General features: G+C 43.1%; 1 protein-coding gene across 1 annotated transcript in view; it reads left to right on the top strand.

Annotated features, from left to right (window-relative positions):
- Positions 1 to 21,631, top strand: part of EXPH5 (exophilin 5) — a 52,566-nt gene that overhangs the window by 12,370 nt on the left and 18,565 nt on the right. Inside the window, exon 2 of the mRNA XM_077808944.1 lies at positions 20,749 to 20,906. Coding sequence (XP_077665070.1) covers positions 20,749 to 20,906 — 158 coding nt within the window. The remainder of the gene's footprint in view (positions 1 to 20,748; positions 20,907 to 21,631) is intronic.

Below are 21,631 nucleotides of genomic sequence, written 5' to 3'. Positions count from 1 at the left end.
CTTTATGCAAGCCTAACTTAATTATATCCAGTTTGCAAATTAATTCCAATTCAGCAGTCTCTCGTTGGAGTCTGTTTTTGAAGTTTTTTTGTTGAAGAATTGCCACTTTTAGGTCTGTAATTGAGTGACCAAAGAGATTGAAGTGTTCTCTGACTGGTTTTTGAATATTATAATTCTTGACGTCTGATTTGTGTCCATTTATTCTTTTACATAGAGACTGTCCAGTTTGGCCACTGTACATGACAGAGGGGCATTGCTGGCATATGATGGCATATATCACATTGGTAGATGTGCAGGTGAACGAGCCTCTGATAGTGTGGCTGATGCGATTAGGCCCTGTGATGGTGTCCCCGAATAGATATGTGGACACAGTTGGCAACAGGCTTTGTTGCAAGGACAGGTTCCTGGGTTAGTGTTTTTCTTGTGTGGTGTGTGGTTGCTGGTGAGTATTTGCTTCAGGTTGGGGGGCTGTGTGTAAGCAAGGACTGGCCTGTCTCCCAAGTGAGAGTGACGGGTCGTCCTTCAGGATAGGTTGTAGATCCTTGATGATGTGTTGGAGAGGTTCTAGTTGGGGGCTGAAGGTGATGGCTAGTGGCATTCTGTTGTCTTCTTTGTTGGGCCTGTCCTGTAGTAGGTAACTTCTGGGTACTCTTCTGGCTCTGTCAATCTGTTTCTTCACTTCAGCAGGTGGGTATTGTAGTTGTAAGAACGCTAGATAGAGATCTTATAGTGTTTGTCTCTGTCTGAGAGGTTGGAGCAAATGCAGTTGTATCATAGAGCTTGGCTGTAGACAATGGATCGTATGGTGTGGTCTGGATGAAAGCTGGAGGCATGTAGGTAAGCATAGCAGTCAGTAGGTTTCTGGTATAGGGTGCAGAGTTCAGAGTAACAGCCATGTTAGTCTGTATTTGCAAAAAGAAAAGGAGTACTTGTGGCACCTTAGAGACTAACCAATTTATTTGAGCATAAGCTTTCGTGAGCTACAGTTCACTTCATCGGATGCATACTGTGGAAAGTACAGAAGACGTTTTTATATACACAAACCATGAAAAAATGTGTGATTATCACTACAAAATTTTCATGGTTTGTGTGTATAAAAACGTCTTCTGTACTTTCCACAGTATGCATCCGATGAAGTGAGCTGTAGCTCACAAAAGCTTGTGCTCAAATAAATTGGTTAGTCTCTAAGGTGCCACAAGTACTCCTTTTCTTTTTGGTATAGGGTGGTGTTTATGTGACCATCGCTTATTAGCACTGTAGTGTCCAGGAAGTGGATCTCTTGTGTGGACTGATCCAGGCTGAGGTGGATGGTGGGATGGATTTTCTCATTGATGCAGGTGGTCCTTCCAGGACAGAGATGAGGCATGTTGTCCAGGAACAGCATGGAGACATTTGTTTTACCATTCCTGGATTTATTCAAAATAAAGGACTTCAACTCCTAGAGCTGACAATCTGGAACTTTTCATAAATTCTAAATTTTCATGTAAGAAAAAAAAATCAAAGAAAAAAAAGATTATAAAAGAGTTTTCTTGATCATTTGTGCAACTAAAAATTGATGTGGGATTTACTCTGTCTTTTTAACAGCTGAACAATTATGCTTGACATATTTAAGTGCAGTAACACGTATATAAATGCCTGGGCTTGGCAACCATTACTCATATTTTTTTCCAGTTCTACACGGTAAATAGTTACATGTATTGGTACCATAACAACTGAGACCTAACACATTTAATGCAAAAGAAGGCTAAGTGAAGTAGATAAGATCTAAATCTAATTGGATTTTATTACTAATAATTATGTATATTTTAATTTGTGGTGAATGTAGCTAGGAAACCATGATACCTTTGTGTTCTGTGTACTGCACCTTTACACATCAAAGAATACTGGCCTGAGTGCAGAGACAGTAGCCATAGGAGGAAGGTGGTGTATTGTTAAGGGTGCAAACCTGTGACTTGGGAGACCTGTGTTCAGTTCTCTGGCACACCATTGACTTGCATGACTTTGGACAGGTTACTTAGTTTCTGTGCCTCGGTTTCCCACAGCTGTAAAGTAGGTGTAGCAGTATTTCCCTAACTCATAAGGGAGTTAAGAGAATAAATAGGGGAAAGAGTGTGAGGTCCTCAGATAGTATAGTAATAGGGACCATATAACTAAGAATGGTACATTTTGTTTTCAGAGTTACTGCCTGCTATAGAGGAGACACTGATACACTGTGCTCCCTCCTGGAGACTTGTCATGAGAAAGTACAAATGTCTGCTTTCCTCAAAGGATGGAAGTATTTTACACTGAAAGTATTTAATGGCTCTTTATGAGAAAAAACAACAAGAGTTATTGGATTGTAAACTAACAATGACATCACAGCATTATAGCTACATATAAACCGTCACCGTGTGTGTGTATATATGTGTGTCACACACGCGCACACACACACACACAATGTAAGCAATGCTGTGGGCCAAATTCTAGTCCCAAATTTGTGTGCACAACTCTGTTTGTTTGATCACCTAGGAATGTAAGTGCATATTTTGAGAGAAGCATCTGGCCCTTAAACCCCACTCCTGCAATGAGAACTCTGCCAACAGACCTCTGACTCTATGTAGATCCCCCCCCAAACTTTGGAGCTCTGCCTGTGACCAGAGCTCCTTCCATACAAATTTGCTTGCAGGACTGGCATCTTAGTTTTTAATTGGAGCTCATTTCCCAGTTCATGTAACTTCAGAATTCATACATATTCTGCTACTCTTTCCTTATTTTTCCCTTTTATTTTTCACTGTGACATTTTTGTACAAAAAAAGCAATATGGCTATATGAGAAATGTCTGCATCTTGCACCTTCATAAAGTAGTTCATGATAACATTTATGACTGCACTGTACGTTCATAGATTCCTAGTCCAGAAGGGAATAAATGTGATCATCTATTCTCACCTCCTGTATAACACAGGCCATAGAACTTCCCCAAAATAATTCCGAGAGCAAATCTTTTAGAAAACAATACAATCTTGATTTTAAAAATTGCCAGTGATGGAGAATCCACAACTACCCTGGGCAAGCTGTTTCAATGGTTAATTATGCTTACTGTTACAATTTCACTTCTTATTTCCAGTCTGAATTTGTCTAGCTTCAATTTCCAGCCATTGGTTTGGTCATGCCTTTTTAGTCTGCTAGATTAAAGACCCCCCATTATCAAATATTTGTTCCCCATGTAGATACTTAGACTGTAATCAAGTCACCCCTTAATTTTCTTTTTATTTAGTTTAACAGAGTGCAATCACTTTTTCTAATCCTTTAGTAAGGCACTTTGTCAAATCCTTTAGGCATTCTCCTGGCTCTCCTAAACCCTCTCCAAGTTAGCAGCATCCTTCTTGAATTGTGGGCACCAGAACTGGATACCGTATTCCAGCAACCATCACACCAGTGCCAGATACGGAGGAGGAAAAAACCTCCGTACTCCTACTCAAGATTCCTGTTTATGCATCCACAGATAGGATTAACCCTTTTGACCACCGTGTCATAGATTCATAGATACTAAGGTCAGAAGGGACCATTATGATCATCTAGTCTGACCTCCTACACAACGCAGGCCACAGAATCTCACCCACCCACTCCTGCGAAAAACTTCTCACCTATGCCTGAACTATTGAAGTCCTCAAATCGTGGTTTAAAGACTTCAAGGAGCAGAGAATCCTCCAGCAAGTGACCCGTGTCCCATGCTACTGAGGAAGGTGAAAAACCTGCAGGGCCTCTTCAAATCTGCCCTGGAGGAAAATTCCTTCCCGACCCCCAAATATGGCGATCAGCTAAACCCTGAGCATATGGGCAAGATTCACCAGCCAGATACTACAGAAAATTCTTTCCTGAGTAACTCAGATCCCACCCCATCTAATATACCATCACAGGCCATTGGGCCTATTTACTATGAATATTTAAAGATCAATTAATTACCAAAATTATGTTATCCCATCATACCATCTCCTCCATAAACTTATCAAGTTTAATCTTAAAGCCAGACAGTGTCACACTGATAGCTCCTGTTCAGCTCATTATCCACCATGACCCCCAAATCTTTTTCAGTCACTGCTTCCCAGGATAGAGTCCCCCATCCTGTAAGTTAGTCTATATTTTTATTCCTAGATGTATACATTTAGCATATTAAAACAGATATTGTTTGCTTGCACCCATTTTACCAAACAATCCAAATTGCTCTGTACCAGTGACCTGTCCTCTTTTTTTTCTTTACCACTCCCCCAATTTTTGTATCATTTGCAAATGTTATCAGTGATGCTTCTCTGTTTTCTTCCATTTCTAATATTGATAAAAATGTTAAATAGCATAGGGTCAAAAACTAATGCCCGCAGGACCCCCCTGGAAACACACCTGGTTGATGATTATTCCCAGTTTTCAGTTACATTTTTAGATCTATCAGTTTGCCAGTTTTTAATCCATTTAATGTGTGCCATGTCAATTTCTCATCATTCTAGTTTTTTAATCAAAATGTTGTGCAGTAGAAAGTCAAACGCCTTAGAGAACCCTAAGTATATTACATCAATATTATTATCTTTATCAGCCAAACTTGTAACTTCATTAAAAAAATCAAGTAAGTTTGACAGGATCTATTTTCCATAAACCCCATGTTGATTTGCATTAATTATATCACCTTCCTTTTAATTCTTGATTAATAGAGTCCTGTATCAGTGCTTCATTATCTTGCTCATGACCAATATTAGACTAACAGGCCTATAATTACCCATTTATCCTTTCTAAATAGTGGCACAACATTAGCTTTCTTCCAGTCTTCTTGAACTTCCCAAGTGTTGCAAGATGTATTAAATATCAACATTAACAGTCCAGTGAGTTTCCCCAGGCAGCTCTTTTAAAACTCTTGGATGCAAGTTATCTGGAGCTGCTGACTTTAAAATATCTAACTTTAGTAACTGCTGTTTAACATCTTCCTGAGATACTTGTGGAAAGGAAAGTGTGTTGTATGATGAGACTATATCTGTTTCCCCAAATACACACCAGAAATATTTATTGAACACTTCTCTCTTTTCTCCATTGTTATTGATGAGTCTACCATTTCCAGTACGATTAGGATTCTTTTTGTTCCTAATATACTTAAATTCTGTATTGTCCTTAACTCTGCTGGCTATAGCTTTCTCCTTGTGTCTCTTTGCTTCCCTTTTAAATTTTCTGCAATTCCTAGCTTCTGATTTATATTAATCACTATCAACTTCCCCTTTCTTCCATTTGTTTTTTATGTACATTATAGCTGCCTTCATTTACCTTCTAAACCAGGTTGGTTTTTTTTAACCAATATGGCCTTCTTCCTTGATTATGGCTTTTTGGACATCTAGTAGAGCAGTGGCTTTCAAACTTTTTTTCTGAGGACCCAGTTGAAGAAAATTATTGATGCCTGTGACCCAATGGAGCTGGGGATGAGGGGTTTGGGGTGTGTGAGGCATTCGGGGCTGGGGCAGAGGGTTGGGGTGTGGGGTGGGGCCGGGAATGAGTTCAGGGTGTGGGAGGGGGCTCTGGGCTGGGGCAGGGGGTTGGGGTATAGGAGGGGGTCAGGGCTCTGGGCTGGGGGTGCAGGCTCTGGGGTAGAGCCAGGAATGAGGGGTTTGGGGTACAGGAAGGGGTTCCAGGTTTGGGAGGGGCTCAGGGCTGGGACAGGGGATTGGGGCATGGGGTTGGGGTGCAGACTTACCTCCAGAAGTTCCTGGTCAGCGGCGCAGCCGGGGTGCAGAGGCAGGCTTCCTGCCTGTCCTGGCACTGGGGACTGTGCTACACCCCGGAAGCAGCCAGCAGCAGGTCCAGCTCCTAGGTGGAGGCCCACCAGCGGTTTCGTGCAACTCTCACCTGCAGGCTAATGGGAGTGCAGAGCTGGTGCTTGGGATAGCACATGGAGCCCCATGGCCCCCATGCCTAGAAGCCAGAGCCACTGCTGGCCACTTTCGGGGCGCAGCGCGGTGTCGAAACAGGTAGACTAGCCTCCCTTAGCAGGGCAGCACCACCAACAGGACCTTTAATGTCCCGGTCAGTGGTGCTGACCAGAGCGACCCGGTGCCTGACATGCCGTTGCAACTCGAACTTTGAAAAACAGTGTAGTAGAGTGTTCTTAAACCATTGTCATTTAGATTGTTCTGGTTGCATTTTTTTCTTCCAGATTTGGCTTATAATTGTTTTCAGCTGTATGACATTTAAAGCACCAAGTGTATATATTACTGCATACACCAAGTGTATATAAGTTACCTGCATAGAAGAGCAGGGACTTGCTATGATTTCCCTCAGCGCGTTATTGTTATCTACTATCTATGGTATTATCTATGGTATTTTGTTTATGAAAAGTCTTTTCTCATGACCCACTAAAAATTCATTAGACTGGAAGAGGGGACATTTCTTGGTTACATTCAAATCAAAACCACTACGAGGGACATTATCTAAGAGAGTCCCTTCTAATCGTCAGGTCAGTGGCTACATTACCTTACCTATCATTTGGAATTTACACACCCACACAGCATACTTTAAAAGATTATAAATATTCTTCCCTTAAATTGCATCATGAACCTCTAGTTTTATTACTCTATGGCGAGGCAGCTTGTGAACATCTTGGTTAAAGGCAGCGTGATAACAAGTGCAAAACATCCACCATTCTGCACAGCCAGATTTTTCCCTCTGTCCTTCAGCTGCGATAGTAATTTATAGCTGTGCACAGAAGCACAAAGCGGTTATGAAATATTACCAGATCACAACAGTAGCATTGTACACCCATAATGCACTCTGCATAAAGGTAAATAACTGAACCAGGCTCAGGACAATTGAGAATCAGGCCCACTTTCTAGAGAGCTGCTGACAGCTATGGCATTAGCCCTTAATGACCTGTCACTCAAGAACTTGCGTTTTCTAACCTATTCATAGGTCCAGTAAAAAGATACTCCAATTTCTGCCTTATCTACTTGTTTCCTGACATCAACATGGCACAAAATAACATCTTCACAATAAACTGTGACTACACCAGATAAAACCTGAAGCAGAGCTCTGTGTGGCTCAAAAGCTTCTCTCACCAATAAAAGTTGGTCCAATGAAAGATATTACCTCACCCACCTTGTCTCGTACAAGGTAATCGTGAGATTCAGATGTCAAGATTCAGTGACACTAAGTTCCTCTCTGACTGTTCTTTCAGCCTCTGGTAATGAAGTGGTTTAATGTGCTGGAGGGGTTGAGACGTCACTATAGCTTGAGCTGGGTGATGAATACACTTACAGCTATCGTGATCTCAGTTTATAGTGTTCTGTGCTTTAAGGACTTGCAGTATTCGACTTAAAGACAATCTGAATTCCTGATTTCTTAGCTTCCTCTGTGAACTCCTGCTTCCTACGCTGTCATTTAGAGACGAGGTAATTTGTGTGCTCTCCATGGGGCTGAATCTGGCTTCTTGCTCCTGTAGCTGCCCACTGGCAGCTTGTTATGAAGAAAAATGGTTTCCACTTCAAAGCAGTCTGTCTGCCTATTCTCCCGCCCAGGAGAACAGACTGCAGTTAATGGACATCGAGTTTTGGGCTTAAATACAGGAAAAATAACATCTAGAATAAAATGCCTGCAGTAAGGAAACTCATGGATATGGTTTAATATGCTGAATTGCTGCTTTGGAGTGGATGGGGGGGAAATGCGGGTAGCCTATTGCCGCTGACTAGAGGGGGCTCATTTTAAGATTACGGCACCAAAGACAACTATAAATTATAGGGTGCAAGACTGCTCCTGTGGTTAAAACCCAGGGAGGAAGTCCAGAGATGATGATTAATTTAAATCAGTGATGTGATAGCTTAGTCTTCTGGAATCAGTTCCTTTGTAGGCTGATTAAAATGTAACCTCTACATTCATACTGGGTTAGGCTTTACCAAAATACAGTCAGTGTTAAATTAAACGTATAAACTTGTGATTAGAGCTAGCATGCACATTGTTCACACGCTTATTGTTCTGTCTCCCAGATGTTCTGGCATCTGTCTGGTATGTGGCACCTCTGATTATTTCTTTGCTCTAAGGGCTTTGAAGCTGTGTGATGTACAGTAGCAGTTTTTATTATCATAGCTCATTAAGAGAAATATATTGGACAGATTTTGTGTGTTTTTTTTTTTTTTTACAAGCAGCTGGAAGCTGGGCGGAGAGAAGATTTATAGGCAGTGGAACTCCTGGAAGGGGCAGAGAAGATAAAGAAGTGCTGCTTCCACTAAAATATTCCCCACCCATAAGACCTTTTGCAAATGCTTAATGTGAACAGGGCTCTTGCAGTTTCAGTGCTAGAAACCCCTTATCTGTGGCATTATCTCTCCTAGACTCAGCAATCAAATAGCCACAGCCAAGCCCTGGTCTACACTACAGAGTTAGGGCAAGCTAAGGCAGTTTACATCGACCTAACTCTAAGCGTCTATGCTAAAATGTAGCTCCCAGCAATGTAATGCCTACTACACCAACTTAATAACTCCACCTCCGCAAGAGGCGTAGTGCTTAGGTTGACATAGTTAGGTTGGTGCACCATGAGTGTAGACACTGCATTGCTTACAATGCCCGTTGCTGTCTTTCAGAAGCTGTCCCACAATGCCCCGCCCTGACAGTTAAATCGGTGCACGTGCTCCTGGTGAGGATGCGCACCGTCAACACGAGGCACATAGTGTGGACATGCAAAAGTGATGTAATTACTGCAATGGCTGTATGTCGCTGTAACTTAGCCCTGGTCTACACCACAGGGTTAGGTCAAATTTAGCCACGTTGGGTTGATTTTAAAATGAATGCGTCTACACAACCAACCCTGTTCCGTCGACCTAAAGGGCTCTTAAAATCGACTTTATTACTCCTCCCTGGTGAGAGGAGTAACGCTAAAATCAACCTTGCAGGGTCGAATTTGGGGTAGTACAGATGCAATTTGACGGTATTGGCCTCTGGGACCTATCCCAGAGTGCTCCAATGTGACCGCTCCGGACAGCACTTTGAACTCTGATGCACTAGCCAGGTACACAGGAAAAGCCCCGGGAAATTTTGAATTTCATTTCCTGTTTGGTCAGTGTGGCGAGCTCAGCAGCACAGGTGACCATGCAGTCCCCCCAGAATTGCAAACGAGCTCCAGCATGGACTGAAAGGGAGACACTAGATCTGATTGCTGTATGGGGAGAAGAATCTGTGCAGGCAGAACTCGGATCAAAAAGAAGAAATGTAAATATATATGCCAAAATCGCAAAGGGCATGGTGGAAAGAGGCTACAACAGGGACACACAACAGTGCCACATGAAAGTTAAGAAGCTCAGACAAGCCTACCAAAAGACAAAGGAGGCAAACAGTCGCTCCGGGTCAGAGCCCCATACACGCCGCTTTTATGATCAGCTGCATGGCATTCTGGGGGGGACCCTACCACACAAACTCACTCTCTTGCTGGTAATAGCTCATCCAAAGTGACCACTCTCCCTACAATGTGCATGGTAATCAAGGTGGGCCATTTCCAGCACAAATCCAGGCTTTCTCACCCCCCTTCCTCTTTCCCGGGGAACACACACACACAAACTCACTCTCCTGCTGGCAATAGCTCATCCAAACTGACCACTCTCCAAGTTTAAATCCAAGTTTAACCAGAACGTCTGGGGGGGGGGTGGTAGGAAAAAACAAGGGGAAATAGGCTACCCTGCATAATGACTTAGCCACTCCCAGTCTCTATTTAAGCCTAAATTAATAGTATCCAATTTGCAAATGAATTCCAATTCAGCAGTTTCTCGCTTTGTGTGTGTGTGTGTTCCCCCGGAAAAGGGGGCGGGGGGGGGGGTGAGAAAGCCTAGATTTGTGCTGGAAATGGCCCACCTTGATTACCATGCACATTGTAGGGAGAGTGGTCACTTTGGATGAGCTATTACCAGCAAGAGAGTGAGTTTGTGTGTGTATGGGGGTGGGGGGGTGAGAAAACCTGGATTTGTGCTGGAAATGGCCCACCTTGATTATCATGCACATTGTAGGGAGAGTGGTCACTTTGGATAAGCTATTACCAGCAGGAGAGTGAGTTTGTGTGTGCGGTTTTTGGAGGGGAGTGAGGGGGTGAGAGAACCTGGATTTGTGCAGGAAATGGCCCTCCTTGATTATCATACACATTGTGAAGAGAGTGGTCACTTTGGATGGGCTATTACCAGCAGGAGAGTGAGTTTGTGGGGGGTGGGGGCGGAGGGTGAGAAAACCTGGATTTGTGCTGGAAATGGCCCAACTTGATGATCACTTTAGATAAGCTATTACCAGCAGGACAGTGGGGTGGGAGGAGGTATTGTTTCATGGTCTCTGTGTGTATATAATGTCTTCTGCAGTTTCCACGGTATGCATCCGATGAAGTGAGCTGTAGCTCACGAAAGCTCATGCTCAAATAAATTGGTTAGTCTCTAAGGTGCCACAAGTACTCCTTTTCTTCATGTGTGAGGTGTCACCATACTGGCAGGCACTCAATATAAAAGGCAAAATGTGACCTTGTAACTAAAGCACATGTGCTGTCTCCTATGAGTTTCTTGATTCACTGTGAAAGAGTCTCCCTTTTGTTCTCAGAAGTGTATCATAAATTTTACTCTCACTTTTTATCTCCTCCCAAGTGCAAATGTTTCTATGCTCCCCCTATCATCTCCGTCCCTGAGGTTATTGCAGATTAGAAGGCTAAAAAACGCACTCACAATGACATGTTTTCTGAGCTCATGCAGTCCTCCCACACTGATAGGGCACAGCTTAATGCATGGAGGCATTCAGGGGCAGAGGCCAGGAAAGCATTAAGTGAGTGCGAAGAGCAGAGACAGGAGGTGATGCTGAGGCTAATTGGGGAGCAAACGGACATGATGAAGTGTCTGTTGGAGCTGCAGGAAAACCAACAAGTGCAAAGACCCCACCCCCACCCCCCCGCTGCATCCATCGTATAACTGCCTGCCCTCATCCCCAAGTTCCATATCCTCCTCACCCAGACGCACAAGAATGTGCGGGGGGGTGGGGAGGGGAGTGGGAGGCTCCGGACACCAAGCCACTCCACTCCAGAGGATGTCCCAAGCAACAGAAGGCTGTCATTCAAACAGTTTTGATTTGTAGTATGGCTACAATAAGCAATGTGCCCTTGTCCTTCCCTCCTCCCGTACCCCACCCCACCCGGGCTACCTTGTCAGTTATCTCACTTTTTTTTTAATTAATAAAGAAAGAATGCATAGTTTCAAAACAATAGTTACTTTATTTCCTTTGCCAGCTGTGATCGAAGGGAGGAGGGTGGTTGGCTTACAGGGAATTAAAATCAACAAAGGTGGTGGGTTTGCAGCAAGGAGAAACACACACAGTTGTCACACCATAGCCTGGCCAGTCATGAAACTGGTTTTCAAAGCCTCTCTAATGTGCAGCGCGCCTAGCTGTGCTCTTCTAATCGCCCTGGTTTCTGGCCGCGCAAAGTCGGCCACCAGGTGATTTGCCTCATCTTCCCAGCTTGCCATAAACATCTCCCCCTTACTCTCACAGATATTATGGAGCACACAGCAAGCAGCAATAACAATGGGAATGTTGATTGTGCTGAGGTCTAACCTAGTCAGCGCACAGCACCAGCGAGCTTTTAAACGTCCAAAGGCACATTCTACCACCATTCTGCACTTGCTCAACCTATAGTTGAACTCTCTTTTCTACTGTCCAGGCTGCCTGTGTACGGCTTCATGAGCCATGGGAGCAAGGGGTAGGCTGGGTCCCCAAGGATAACTATTGACATTTCAACATCTCCAATGGTAATTTTCTGGTCTGGGAAGTAAGTCCCTTCTTGCAACTGCTTGAACAGCCCTGAGTTCCTGAAGATGCGAGCGTCATGCACCTTTCCCGGCCATCCCACACTGATGATGGTGAAACGTCTCTTGTGATCCACCAGTGCTTGCAGCACCATTGAGAAGTACCCCTTGTGGTTTATATACTGGTTGGCAAGGTGGTCCAGTGCCAAGATAGGGATATGTGTTCTGTCTATTGCCCCACCACAGTTAGGGAACCCCATTGTAGCAAAGCCATCCAGTATGACTTGCACATTTCCCAGAGTCACTACCCTTAATAGCAGAACGTCAGTGATTGCATTGGCTACTTGGATCACAGCAGTCCCCTCAGTAGACTTGCCCACTCCAAACTGATTCCCGACTGACCAGTAACAGTCAGGCATTGCAAGCTTCCACAGGGCTATCGCCACTCGCTTCTCAACTGTCAGGGCAGGTCTCATCTTGGTATTCCTGTGCTTAAGGGTGGAGGAAAGCAACTCACAAAGTTCAAGGAAAGTGGCCTTAAGCATGCAAAAGTTTTGCAGCCACTGTGAATCATCCCATACCCGCAACACTATGCAGTCCCACCAGTCTGTGCTTGTTTGCCAAGCCCAGAATCGGAGTTCCACTGTATCAACCAGCCCCACTGCCGCCATGATGTCCCAATTGCCACCGCTCGTGCTTTCAGGAACGTCTGTGCCCATGTCCTCATCACAATCATCCTTGTGCTGGTATCTCCTAGCCAGGTTCTGCAGATATCCAGGATAATCTATGAGGTGTTTACAATGCTCACAACAGCAGTGGTGAGCTGAGCGGGCTCCATGCTTGCTGTGGTATGGCATCTGCACGGGTAACCCAGGAAAAAAGGCACAAAACGATTGTCTTCCATTACTTTCACAGAGGGAGGGAGGGGCGACTGACGACATGTACCCAAAACCACCCTCGATAATGTTTTTGCCACATCAGACATTGAGAGCTTAACCCAGAATTTCAATGGGCAGTGGAGACTGCGGGACTGTGGGATAGCTATCCACAGTGCACCGCTCCGTAATTCAATACTAGCCGCAATATTGAGGACACACTCCGCCGACTTAATGCGCTTAGTCGGAACATACACAGTTGACTGTATAAAATCAATTTCTAAAAATCGACTGAGTTTTGGTTGCATTCAAGCAACATTCCGTCTTCTGGAGCTGCAGGAAAGCCAACAAGGACCAAATAAGGCAGCCCTCCCCAGAAACCTTCTGCAAAGGCTTTCAGAGTACCTCCAGGAGAGCTTCATGGAGATGTCCCTGGAGGATTCCCGCTCCATCCCCAGACACGTTAACAGAGTTTTCCAGTAGCTGTACTGGCCGCGAATGCATCCCAATTCTTCAGGGCAAATCAAACATTAAACACTCTTGCTTTTAAACCCTGTTCTTTCGTTACAAATGTGCACTCACCAGAGCTGCCTTCTCTGGCTTCAGGGTCTGGGATCCCGCCTTGGGAGGGTATTGGCTCCAGGGTGATGAAAAGGTCCTGGCTGCCAGGGAAAGCGGATTCACCACTTGCCTGCTGCGCATTCTCCTCCTCCTCCTCTTCCACAAAATCCTCCTCCCTGTTGCGTGAGACTCCCCCTTGCAGGTGTCCAAGGACAGCAGTGGGGTAGTGGTAGGGTCCCACCTAGAATGCCATGCAGCTGATCATAGAAGTGGCATGTATGGGGCTCTGACCTGGAGTGACCATTTGTCTCCTTTGTCTTTTGGTCTGAGGCCTGAGCTCCTTAACTTTCACGAAGCACTGTTGTGTGTCCCTGTTGTAGCCTCTCTCCACCATGCCCTTTGCAATTTTGGCATATATATTAGCATTTCTTCTTTTTGACCTGAGTTCTGCCTGCACAGATTCTGCTCCCCATACAGCAATCAGATCTAGTGTCTCCCTTTCAGTCCATGCTGGAGCTCGTTTGCAATTCTGGGGGGACTGCATGGTCACCGATGCTGCTGAGCTCGCCACACTGACCAAACAGGAAATTAAATTCAATACTTCCCGGGGCTTTTCCTGTGTACCTGGCTAGTGCATCAGAGTTCAAAGTGCTGTCCGGAGTGGTCACATTGGATCACTCTGGGATAGGTCCCAGAGGCCAATACTGTCAAGTTGCGTCTGCGCTACCCGAAATTCGACCCCGCAAGGTCGATTTTTAGCGCTACTCCCCTCGCCAGGGAGGAGTACTGAAGTCGATTTTAAGAGCCCTTTAGGTCGCCAGAACAGGGTTGGTTGTGTCGATGCATTCATTTTAAAATCGACCTAACTTGGCTAAATTTGACCTAAGCCCATAGTGTAGACCAGGGCTTAGCTCAACTTAATTTTTTAATGTAGACTTGCCTTAAGACGTTCCCGCTTGAAATAGCAGTAACTGCATTCCAGGGTGCGTGTGGGAGTTATGTGCAAGAATGGGTCTCTGCCCAATGACAGTCCAGCTCCTTAAGGTTGTATGCAGCTTGAGAGAGGAGGGCCAGAGGGCTAGAGCTGAGAGGCTGATCCACAGAGTCAGAGGTTTCATTCCCCAAAATCCTTTGTACCTTTACTTTTGAGGAGTTTCCTTGCATTAGTGGGAAGAGTCTTTCCATTGACTTCAGTGGACTTTGGATCCAGCCCAAAAGATTGAATGTATATATTGTGCAGTCTTCTTGTTGTGACCTTTATCTCAAACTCCCTTTACTGTTCGTTTGATTATGAGTGTTGTAAAAGCAGTAAATAACAGCGCCACTGTGTGAAGACATTCAGAGAAGAGAAATGAGAGAAAATGAAAGCTGACAGGTTAAAAGGACACTTTCTAGTAGTCTACACCCAACCCTTGTATTATTTTGCCAATCCACTATTGACAAAAACTATTTTGTTCTTCTAAAAAAAAAAATTCAGTGTAAACATTTTTCAGATTTAGACGCTAATTTTTCAGAGATGTAATATGCACATGCTTAACTTGACAGACATGAAAACGTTAGATAAATAAACCTTTGCAGAATTACAGCCTTTTACAGAAATCCCTATAGTGTGTTCATCCCAGACATTGTAGTCAGTATCACTTTCTGGCTCTTAATACTCCTGCAGTGTGCCTCCAATGGAGAAGTGAAATTTTCATTCTCTAAACTAGAAAAAGTGCAAGAAAAAAAAATGGTACATAAGTAAGATCTTAAATTCTCTCAGCTGTAATAATATAAGCTATTGTTAGTAACACATAAAGAATTTTTTTTAATGATGACATCTTGCCCGTGTACATTTAAATATCTCTTCTATAGTTACAATATACATACATACATACATAAATTAGTGGAACTGCTGGCTTATGCCTTTTGAGGGATGTGTGATTGCAGTAACTGAGCCATGGTTACTCCAGAAAATTAACTAGATACATAAGCCAAGGATAGGGAGTTCACCAAAGGGGCATACAGAATAAAGCATGAGGAAGATAGTAAATTAAAATACCAGGGAAAGATGATTTTCTTTGTAAAGAGAAATCTTGGGTTCCAATTAGACAATAAAATGGTTTTCTAGTGCTGTTTTCCCAATGTGTTTGTATACCCCTCACTGACAAAGCAACGCATTTCAAGTACGAGCAGAATAAAAGAATAAATTCCTTGAATGACTGCTGCAAATTATTTGCACTGCAATAGTTGGTATCTAATGCTGTGGACACAGTTGTTTTCTTTTTCATGTAGCCACTTCAGCTTTGCCTTCTCAGCCAATGGTTGCCTTGAACTGATGAGTTCTTTCTGATCTGCCTCTCCTTCCCCCTATGAAGTCTTCCTCTTCTCTCTGGGTACTGCAAGATGTATAGTTTGCCATTTTATAGTCAAGGATCGTTTAGGGCCTGATCTTGCTCCTACTGAAATCAATGGGAGTTTTACTTTTGACTTAAGAAGAAGCAGAATTGGGTCCTCGTTCACAAGTAAACAGCAGGTTGTTACAGAGCATCTTTCAGAGGCTCTTGCTCAGCAACCCAGTCTCTGCTACCTTACTAGCTCCTTCCCTCCCCCTTCTAAAGTATGAGGATGGTAGAAAAGATACTTTTCCTCTTTCTCTAGCAGTAGAAACTCACAAGTGTCACAACAGGAAGTGCCATGTTGGGACTGTAGCTTTCTCTGCAATTATGTTAATGATAGTAGGCTCCATATCAAAGCACAAACAAAAAAACTCGGGTAACTTCCTCCCCATCTCCTGTTATTAGAGATCTCCAGGCTTACATGAGAAGCATTAGGACATGTTTATGCAAATATGGAAGAGGTGTGTATAAAAAAAAAGTTATGAAATTGTTCATGGATTGAGCAATGTATAGTTGAGATATTGTTTAAGATAAAGATGGGGAAAAGTGAGAAAAGAAAGGTCATTCAGGATTGTACCTGCTATAGTTTGTTGAACAGTCAACACAGCCTTCTGGGTGAAGTCCTTGGAAATAATTAGGGTCCTACCAAATTCGCGGCCATGAAAAATGCATCATGGACCATGAAATCTGGTCTTCTGTGTACTTTCACCCTATACTATATAGATTTCACAGGGGAGGAACAGTGTTGTTTAAACTGGGGATCCTGACCCAAAAAGGGGTCATGGGGGGGGGGGGGGGGTTGTAAGGTTATTGTGTGGTTGTGATGTTGTGATATTGCCACCCTTATTTCTACACTGCCTTCAGAGCCGGGTGACGAGAAAGTGGCAGCTGCTGGCCAGGTGCCCAGCTCTGAAGGCAGCACCACCAGCAGAAGCGCAGAAGTAAGGGTGGCAATGGGTGGCTAGAAAGTGGCGACTGCTGCCTAAGGGTAAGGGTAGAAATACCATACCATGCTATCCTTACTTCTGTGCTGCTGCTGCTGGTGGCACTACCTTCAGAGCTGGGATCCCGGGCAGCAGCTGCCACTCTCCAGCCACCCAGTTCTGAAGGCAGTGCTGTCGTCAGCAGCAGAGAAGTACAGATGGCAATACTATGAGCCCCCTACAATAACCTTGTGACCCCCCCCACTACCCTCTTTTGGGTCAGGACCCCTACAGTTACAACATCATGAAATTTCAGATTTAAATATCTGAGATCATGAAATTTATGATTTTTAAAATCCTATGACTGTGAAATTAACCAAAATGGACTGTGAATTTGGTAGGGCCCTAGAAATAATCTTTTATCCTCCAAGTTTTTGGAGGTAGTTTTGCCAGTCACATTGTTGTCTCCTCCCAAGATGCTCAAATAGATGCCGTGAAAGAACTGGAGTGGAGGAGATGGAAGAGGGGGACTAGAGAGCAGTTAGGGTTTAGACAGTGTTACAGAGCACTGTCTCAACATTTAATTCGTTCTCTGCTTTATTCAGCAGTGTTGCAATCCAAATATTAATTCCAGTGACTCAAAGGCTGGTCTATATTTGGAGTCAGATAACAACACAAGACTGTTAATTACTTTATATTCTCAAGAACTACTTTCATTGTAGTTTAATATTGTTGTTCAGCACAGATTAGGGGGACCATGTAGACATGATTGGGCAAATGTATAGCGGAGGTAAGATAGTGTTGATGGGAGCTACTCCAAACGGATCAATATTTACAGTACATGATTAAAAAAAAATTCTTTGCAGTGTTGTACAGTTGGAATGAAATATCAACACCTATTCATCCAACATATTATAAGGCAGAGTGTAGGGCTGGTTGGATTTTTTTGTTTGTTTTGTTTTTACACCTTCTTGACCTAGCAGGAGACCAAATCTTAAAAACAGATTTAAAAAAAACTGCCCAAAACTTCTAACAGTTTTGAGGTTCTGGTTAGAATATTTATATATATGTATATATATATAAATAATCTAAGGTTCGTTAGAGTAAACAAATCACCTTCCAGTGCCTGGGAGCCCACAGATTCCATGAAGAATTGTCCCTCCAAAAAACCATTTTGATTTTGGAAGCTTGTTGATGTAGGAAAATTCAGGCATTTTTCATCAAGCTTTCTGAACACTTTTTTCAAAGTAACAGCCGTGTTAGTCTGTATTCGCAAAAAGAAAAGGAGTACTTGTGGCACCTTAGAGACTAAATTGGTCTCTAAGGAGCCACAAGTACTCCTTTTCTTTTTGTGAACACTTTTTGCTTTTTACCACTAGATGGCAATAAATTGAATATGATTTTCATCTGCCTTTCTTGAACTGTTTTCCTCTTAAAAATATGTCCAAACATTAACCTGGTTTGATATATAATATATATATGTAACTTCTGATCTGTCATACCGTTACATCTTACACAAATCAGACTAATAAATTTATACTTATTTTTTTCGAAGAGAGGATGGGGATGCCTTGTAGATGTTTTCATCTTTCAGAACTCCAGCAAAGCAGGTCTATGCTCGTTTCTGAGGCAGTTTGTGCTCCTTGTGACTACAGACTCTCCCCAGATGCTGCATTTATAGTTCCATGTCTGTATTTTTACTCACTCAGATATATTGAATCCCTTGTGTTAAGGCTGCGCTAGTGAGGTAATGGAGGTGGCTCATGGGAGCATCTTTGTTCAAATTCTTCCAGCAGTTTGACATGGGAGTGGGGGTGATTTTTCCTGCTTCTGATGGAATTCACCATCTCCCTAAACACTTCTTAATCATCCAGGGTTTCCTGAAGAGTAGAGTTTTTGCCTTAGCATCAGATTGCACCAAATATCCACTTGTTTAAAAAAAAAAAAAAAAAGGAAATCTCCACAAACCTACCTATAAAGGTCTACCCCGATCCTACCTTCCTTCAAATGACATCAGCTAAACAATGCATTACTCAGTACTGTTTTCTGGAAGAAGTGTGTGTGTTCCCGGCATGTGCATTTAGTGTAAGCTTGTGTGCCAGCAGCAGTCTCTCGAACAGAGACAGAAAGTGATCGTATGTAAATGGATAAGTGAATAGATTCCTCAGCCTGTATCCCTCCTCTCAGAGCACAGGCACTCCTGAGTTGTGGGATTTACCACAGGGAAGATTTTTTGAGAGCCATTGTTCAACACTGGCATTCGGTCACAGGGCTGCCCACAAAGGCTTTCTCCCCATCCAAAATACCACGTGGGTGTGGCACTTCTTGCTTTCAAATTACATTACAGTAGTTTTGCAATCCAGGCACACAGTAACAGGGCTGGCCACATGCTGAGCACCCCAGCATAGCCAGGCTGTGTAGCACCCTGCCTTTGTTTACCCTCTTCAGGAGCATTTAAGAACTGTGCTGGAGGCTTTCTCATGACCAGCAGTACCCCTCCTTGGGATCTCGATGTATTAACATAAACAATTCAAACCATCCTCAAAGTCCCAAAATATAGTCCATCAATACACCACCTATTCTACTCTGCTAGCCAGCCCCTTCTAGCTGGAGTCCTTCCCTGCTCTTCCCAACACATACTCTCCAGTCTTCCTACCCGTAGTCCTTTCATCTCCAGGAAAGGGCTCAACATCCTCCCAATGCTGTCTACGCTCCATCTTTTAGAGGTCAGCAGTCAAACCCCTCTACTCTTCCAGGCCTCAGCCTTCTTCAGCTCTTTGGCTTTGGTTTCCAGGCCCTTCTCCCGTCAGAGTCTCCCACAGCAGCCTCCTGCTCACTACAACTCCTCTCTGTAGCTTCCTGCTGATCTCATAGATAACACCTGTCTTCCATTACGCCCCATCAGAGCTGTTAACATTGCACAGGTGGGCTGGAGCAGTTCCTTCTGAAAGGGCCCAGTCCACCCTGCAACATGCATCATTCAGGCTTTTTTGCATCTGCACACTATTCTTTTAGGTCCCAATAAATACTATATTCATACGACCAGTTATTTTGAGTAAAAATAACAACTTCTGTTCAGTTTCTCTTTAGTTTGGTACCTTGTCAAAGCCACATTTCTATAGTTTAATCCATGCCTAAATCTCCTTTGGAGAAATCTGTAAGTTGTAGGTTGGTTATACACAACGTTAAATACGGGCAAGCCACGAGGCAGTTATGAAAATTAAGAGTAACAATCTTGTTTTACTGACAGTGCATAGCTATACAATCTGCATTTAGTATCGTGTTTGTATTACACACTGAAAGCTCCAGACAGGGACCCCACACTGCTGAGTGTTTTACAAAATACAGGCTTCAGAGTGGTAGCCGTGTTAGTCTGTATCAGCAAAAACAATGAGGAGTCCTTGTGACTAACAAATTTATTTGGGCATAAGCTTTCATGGGCTGGAACCCACTTCATCAGATGCATGGAGTGGAAAATACGGGAGCAGGTATAAATACATGAAAAGATGGGAGCTGCCTTACCTGCTCCCGTATTTTCCACTCCATGCATCTGATGAAGTGGGTTCTAGTCCATGAAAGCTTATGCTCAAATAAATCTGTTAGTCTCTAAGGTGCCACAAGGACTTCTTGTTGTTTTTACAAAATACAGTCCTTGCTGCAAGTAGTTTACTATTAGGACAAGAACAATTTTACTGTTTTTTTTTTTCCCCCTACAGAAATCTGAGGATGAAAAATCTCAAAAATGGTTTAATTACAATATATATTATTTAGGTTACTGATGTGACAGACCCTCAATCTTAGGTTTAATGAGTTGCTTATGCATTGTGGCCCCGGTTCTGCAAGGCAGAAGGTTAATTAAGCATATGGGTAGTTTCCTGAAATCACAAAAAGAAAAGGAGTACTTGTGGCACCTTAGAGACTAACCAATTTATTTGAGCATAAGCTTTCGTGAGCTACAGCTCACTTCATCGGATATATACTGTGGAATCAGTTAGGCATATGGTTAAATACCTTGCTGAACTGGGCTGTCAGCTCTCACTGAAGACAAATTGAATCTTTCCATTGACTTTCATGGATCATGTGCTAATCCTTATTTGGTTTGCTTTTACACATTTTTTTTTAAGTAATTTGATTTGTAGAAATCAAGCATAAGTGTTTTCATGAGGGAAAGGAGAGTTACTAGTGGTGAACAGTAACAGAAGGTAAATTTCTAAATCAGTTGAAATAGTTGACTGGCATTTTGTTTTCTTTTTAGCAAACTTCAGAAGAAAAAGCAAGATGTAACTGGACTACAGGGAGTGACAGGAGAATGGTTTGAAGAAATACAGAGAAAAAAATTTCTGAATGAAACTGACGTTAACAGAATGTTAAAACGACCACTAGCACATTGGCTAAGAAAGACATCAAGAAATGGTGAGTCATAGCGAGTTTTTCAAATCCCTTTCTTATGTGATGATCACCAAAACCCTGCAGCAAAGCATCTCAGAGTTCAGTAAGAGAGAAGTTTCTGAAATTGTGTTAGACCCCTTCTCACATCAAAGCTTTGCAAAATAACATTTTCAAAGGGAAATGTGTTCCTTTGAAGTAATTGTGTTAAAAGCACAACCGTGCAACAGATTACGAAGCTCTTGGTATTTCTTACCCTAGAGTTAAGAGTTGGAAAGATTATAAGCAAATAGATACAGCAGGTATTATCTGATGAAAGAATGAGTGCTAGCTTCGTATAGACTGCATTAGTTCCACAGAAATAAAAATCAAAGGTAAATATAATGATCACAGTCAAGCCTAGTTTTTTTTAAAGGAGATGAGGGAAATGGAAATAACTTTAGATAAATGAGGCTACAGAGAAGCAGAGTAGATGTCAGGGAACAATTTTGGATAATCAAGATTTGGATGAAAGAGGTTTGAATGTATTTGAATAGAAGCTTGACTGATTACACAGGAATAAAATGTGTGCAAGTGTCAGATTACCAAGGTGGGAGATGGACCCTGTCTGCTGCCTGGTTGCCACTGTGATAGAACTGGGTGGTCGTCTTCCATGCATGCTGTTGCCCATCAGATCCCAACATGGACAATGTCCCTATCAAATTTCCCATTCTGTAGTGCAGTGGTTCCCAACCTGGGGTCCAGGTGTGACT

The sequence above is a fragment of the Eretmochelys imbricata genome, chromosome 1, assembly GCF_965152235.1.
Source record: "Eretmochelys imbricata isolate rEreImb1 chromosome 1, rEreImb1.hap1, whole genome shotgun sequence".
Classification (NCBI taxonomy): Eukaryota; Metazoa; Chordata; order Testudines; family Cheloniidae; genus Eretmochelys; species Eretmochelys imbricata.
The sequence above is the reverse complement of the archived record's forward strand: the minus strand, read 5'-3'. Positions and strand labels throughout refer to the sequence as shown.